Consider the following 2414-nt stretch of genomic DNA (forward strand, 5'->3'; position numbering starts at 1 on the left):
ATATATATATATATATATATATATTCTCCAGGCTTCTCTTCGCACTAAATAGTAGCAAGTTCCCTCAAAAAAAAAAAAAAAAAAAAAAAATAGTAGCAAGTTCTTCCCTAACCCATAGGCAAAAGAGTTGTCGTTTTGGTTAATACAAACAAATTTTTTCCCTGTAGCTTCGAAGCTACCAAAGAACCCCAGCTTGTCTGTGAGCATCAATTACAAGTACAATTCGATATTTTCTAGGCTTCCCATTCTTAAACAAAGCCACTAGCCGTCCTTCCATTCTTGAACCAATCTCTCTCTCTCTCTCTCTCGCACGCACAGACACAAAACATGCAGAGGCGAGTACGGCGAATCTTCACTGCTATAAGAGAGCACAGCTCCGTGAGTTACGCTAAAATTGCTACGGTGAGTGGCTTTTGCGACGTTGATCTAATCACAATAAAAGCAACAGCTCCGGAGGACTCACCTTTGCCCGAGAAGTACATCCATGAGCTCTTGAAGATCTTCTCCATTTCTCCATCTTCCTTGCAAGCCTTTTTACTCAGCTTCACTCGCCGTTTCGGCAAGACTCGCTGCTGGCGTGTTGCCCTCAAGTGTTTACTTCTCCTTCACAGGCTGCTTAGGTCAGTCCCCGACGACAGCCCGTTTCCATCAGAGCTCCTTTGGACTCGATCCAACGGTTTGCTCACTCTCCACCCATGTCACTTCACGGACGATTCTTCGCCTTCCGCAGCCTCTCGAGACTACACCGCTTTCATCAGATACTACGCTCAACTCCTGGACGAAGCTCTCAATTGCTTTGTCTTAGATAGCAACCTCGCACAAGAATGTGAAGAAACTACTCTACGCGATAAGATGAAGGGAGTTGGACGAGTGCTTGAAGTTTTTCCACAGCTCCAGAGCCTCATTGATCGCGTCATGGACTGCAGGCCAACAAGGTTCACGGAACGAAGCTGTATTGTTCGGTCGACTATGAAACATATTATCCGAGACAGTTTCATATGTTATAGAATGTTCCGGAAGGAGATTGTTGTCGTTTTAGACAATCTTCTCCAAATGCCGTATGGGAGTTCTATATCAGCCTTCGGTGTGTACAAGAAAGCCGCTCTCCAGGCAAACCAGCTGTGCGAGTTTTATGAATGGTGCAAAGGTATGGGACTTTGTGGGTCTTACGAATACCCCTTTGTTGATCGAATTCCGAATATACAAATCCGAGCTCTCGAGACTTTCCTCAGCGGAATGTGGCAGATGACTCCGTTGTCATCGTCCCCCACTGCGTCTCCGTCATCGTCTGAGTCAACTTTAACGGTAGACGAGGGTGAGAGACAGCTGGTCCCATTAATGGTTATTGAAAATACTACCGCTAGCAAATGGGAAAAGTCGGAAGACACTGCTGAGGAAGAGATGGAGCCATTGATTAAGTTGGAAGACGATGAAAAAGTTGGCTGGGACGACTGGGAGGCTCTTTTAGAAGCTTCTGTTAGTCTGCCGGCTTGCGCTCCTAGAAACTTCTTCGTCCTAAACCATAATGGCTACGATTACGAATATTCCCATGTGCATGATTATAGTACGAGCAATGGACAAGGAGACGAGACGAATACGTCGAAGTTGCAGATAGACAATCCGAATCCGCTTAATCCTTTCTGCTAGCCTCATAACATGCCAAATTATCTGTCCATGGATACAAATAAACCATCCATGTTCATGGATGCATGAAGTTGCCAAAAGTAGTTTCTAGTTGGACCAATGTTGGAGGTGATTGAGAATGGTTTATTGATGTATGTGATGAATTTGCCTATGCGGCCATTAAATTAGAAAATAATGATAGAAAACAGGTGGAATATTACTTTATTTGGCTTTGGGTACGGTATGAACGACACGTTTTTCAAGCAATGAATTGAGAAGTTTATGCCTTTTTACGCAATGGCAAATGGTTGCACCCCTTAATGAACATTGTCGGGTTTAAATGGGTCTTTCGGCTCAAACGATGGGCCGAAGGAACTATAAAGCATCACAAGGCCTTCCTTGTTGCTAAGGGCTTTTCTCCCTAGCCCGACCTTTGATTATGGTGAGATCTATATCCCTATCATCAAGCCTCAAATCATCTGTTTTGTTCTCTCCCTTTCTGTGATTCAGGGCTGGCCAATCCATCAAATCGATGTTCAAAATGCATTTCTTCACGGCAAGCTCACTGAATTAGCCTACATGGCTCAACCACAAGGTTTCATCCATCCATACATACTCATCACGTCCAAAACCAACAAAAGCCCATCTACATATAGTCTCAAACAAGACCCTAAGGCTTGGTTCTTTGTACTGATCTACCTTGATCACATTCTCATCACCAGTTCTTTACGGGCAACCATTGATGCCTTGCTCTAGGGCCTTTGCTTAGAGTTTGTAGTCAAAGATCTGGG

General features: G+C 44.2%; 1 protein-coding gene across 1 annotated transcript; it reads left to right on the top strand.

Moving 5' to 3' along the window:
• The first annotated feature begins 327 nt into the window (after positions 1-327).
• Positions 328-1647, top strand: LOC133857817 (putative clathrin assembly protein At4g02650). Its single transcript, XM_062293204.1, has one exon. The coding sequence runs from the start codon at positions 328-330 to the stop codon at positions 1645-1647; it is 1320 nt and encodes a 439-aa protein (XP_062149188.1).
• The last annotated feature ends 767 nt before the right edge of the window (positions 1648-2414 follow it).

This window comes from Alnus glutinosa, chromosome 1 (assembly GCF_958979055.1).
Source record: "Alnus glutinosa chromosome 1, dhAlnGlut1.1, whole genome shotgun sequence".
In the NCBI taxonomy this organism is placed as follows: Eukaryota; Viridiplantae; Streptophyta; class Magnoliopsida; order Fagales; family Betulaceae; genus Alnus; species Alnus glutinosa.

Coding starts and splice junctions, on each gene's coding strand:
- LOC133857817 (XM_062293204.1), top strand. CDS start 328: ATGCAGAGGCGAGTACGGCGAATCTTCACTGCTATAAGAGAGCACAGC.